Genomic DNA, 2242 nt, shown 5'->3' on the forward strand with positions numbered 1-2242 from the left:
GTAATTTAAGCCCTCATTAACTAAACAACATTTACTTTGTTTTGTCACAAGCTCTAATCTCAGATTAGTTTTCTGATGAACAGCTGAATTCAGATAGCAGAAGATTCTCAGTTAAGTAAGAAATGCTAAGTTCTGGATAAAATGAAATATGGGGACATACGCCAAGCCACAGTGTCTGAGGCAGCTGCATTATTTTTACTGACAGAGCCTTTGCCCATCCCTGCTAAGAAAGTATTTAGGGGATGTGTGTTTCTAGTGGACAATTGCTACAAGTACCTCTTATACCCCACCTTGCTATAACCAAACTCCATACTGTAGCAGCAAGCACCCCAGCATCCGCAGGGTGTCTGCCAATACAGGTTCTTGGATCTGCTTTGATAAAGGAAAGCAACTCAAAATGGGTTAACAAGCTTACTTTAATCAGTCAAACATATATTGTTTACCTAGTTCAGGGGAAAGAGGTCAGCACCCCGAACTTCAGAATATACAGACAGAATTATCAAGACAGAAACAGATCAAGTAGACAGATTTCCAAACTGTCCAACCATTACATCCATACCCAATCAACATCTGGGTTTCAACATCTGGGTTTTTCAAAGCCGGGGGGCTCTGGATAACGGCTTCCCATAATCCATATCAAATCACAGAACACATCTCAAAGTGAGCCCCAAAACAAAGCTATGTATCAGGGCTTATATAGCCTTCTCCTGGCTTAGAGAATGTAACAACCTCACTGGCCAATCAAGAAGTATCTACTGAAAAACAAGCCTCCCACCCCAGGCTCCAGGTGCACTTTAGCCTAGGGACAGGGAAGATCTTTAAATTTACATTCCCATTACACATACCCCATAGAAGACAATGCCTAGAATGCTGTCCCCCTTCTCTCTCCTTTTTGGAAGACTCTTCTCAAGTGCCACCTTTTTCAGGAGACTTTTTCTGGGTCCCCAAACTATTCGTGTCCCCTCCTATAATGTTATCAAATTTTATCTATGTGCATCATATATGTATCCAAGAGTGTCGTTTTGATTACCTCCACTTTTAAGCTCTTTAAAGGCAAGGTCATTCTTGCCTTTGTCTTTGTATTTTGAACAATCCACAAAGTAGAATATAATTTATTGAATTTTTAATAGATTGATTAATATAAAAGTGAGCTTGACTTTGATTACAAGCAATATTCTAGAAGATATTCATAATAGCTAGTGTTTATATATAACATCTATTACATGCCAGGCACTGGGCTAAGCAATTTCTTTTATTCAATAAATAAACCCACTTATTGTTGGACTATGGGCTACAGATATTTGATAAAATTTTACTGGTCTTTCAATTCCTTCAGTCTTCTGATGGCAGATTTGACTGTGACTGCAGAGGTGGTACTGTAGGTCCATGCACCACCAGCTACCGTTTTCATACAGGATCCACAGTGCCAGATACTCACATCCTGTCTCTTCATTTTGGTCTTGCCACAGAAAGAGCAGGTATACTTGGCATGCTGGCTAATTTCAATTTTCTTCACCATTTTCCTGAGGGATACACCATAACGTGTTCCATATTTACCAACAATTCCAACCTTCTTGGTACGTTTAGCCATGTTATCGGTGCTGGGGCTAGAGCTGGGAGAGGTTGTGCTAAGCAATTTTTACAAATTCTCTCTTGATCCTCACAACAACTCTATGAGATAGGCAATATCTGGACTCAGGAGGGAGATTAAAATTGAATTTAATGATCTGGGAGACCCAGATATGACCCCCACTTGAACTGAGGCAGACAGGTCAAGACTTGCTCAGGGTCACATAGCCAATAAAGTCTGAAGTCAGACTTAAACTGGGTCTTCCTGATTCAAAGACCAGTGTTCTATGTATTATGCCACCTAACTTAATGGATTCCCATTAATGGTCTAATGTTTCTCATACCTTTCAAAGTTCACATGATTGCAGTCATCTCCAATAGTCCATCTAAAAGTAGGGAAAAAAAATAAACACCAAAAGGCAAGGCAAAGATGGCCACAACTTGGTTGAATGGATAGGGCCCAAGTTCTCTCTCCCCACCTGGAGGTTTGCAGAATGACTTCCCTCTGCCTTAGTCAGGAAAGAAAGGGTAGTAGGAAAACCACCACAACAACAAATCAGCCAAGAGTGATTGGACAAGGAGAACAGCTGAAGAAAGGCCTCGGAAATGACATCAACAGGAAGGACGTCCTTGCACCAGCTTTTGCTCATTTCTTATTCTTGATGGGTTTTTT

At 40.6% G+C, this 2242-nt stretch overlaps 1 protein-coding gene across 1 annotated transcript; it reads right to left on the reverse strand.

The window, feature by feature from the left end:
* Window positions 1-1312: 1312 nt before the first annotated feature.
* On the reverse strand, window positions 1313-1673 carry LOC138176189 (large ribosomal subunit protein eL43-like). The gene has a single exon (XM_069106959.1). The coding sequence runs from the start codon at window positions 1589-1591 to the stop codon at window positions 1313-1315; it is 279 nt and encodes a 92-aa protein (XP_068963060.1). The 5' UTR covers window positions 1592-1673.
* Between the last annotated feature and the right edge of the window lie 569 nt (window positions 1674-2242).

Source organism: Petaurus breviceps, unplaced genomic scaffold (genome assembly GCF_028583685.1).
Source record: "Petaurus breviceps papuanus isolate PSGF00001 unplaced genomic scaffold, PetGlider_PUasm1.0 84, whole genome shotgun sequence".
Taxonomy (NCBI): domain Eukaryota; kingdom Metazoa; phylum Chordata; class Mammalia; order Diprotodontia; family Petauridae; genus Petaurus; species Petaurus breviceps.

Excerpts from the sequence above, each read along its gene's own strand:
- LOC138176189 (XM_069106959.1), bottom strand. The coding sequence starts at position 1,591 with ATGGCTAAACGTACCAAGAAGGTTGGAATTGTTGGTAAATATGGAACA.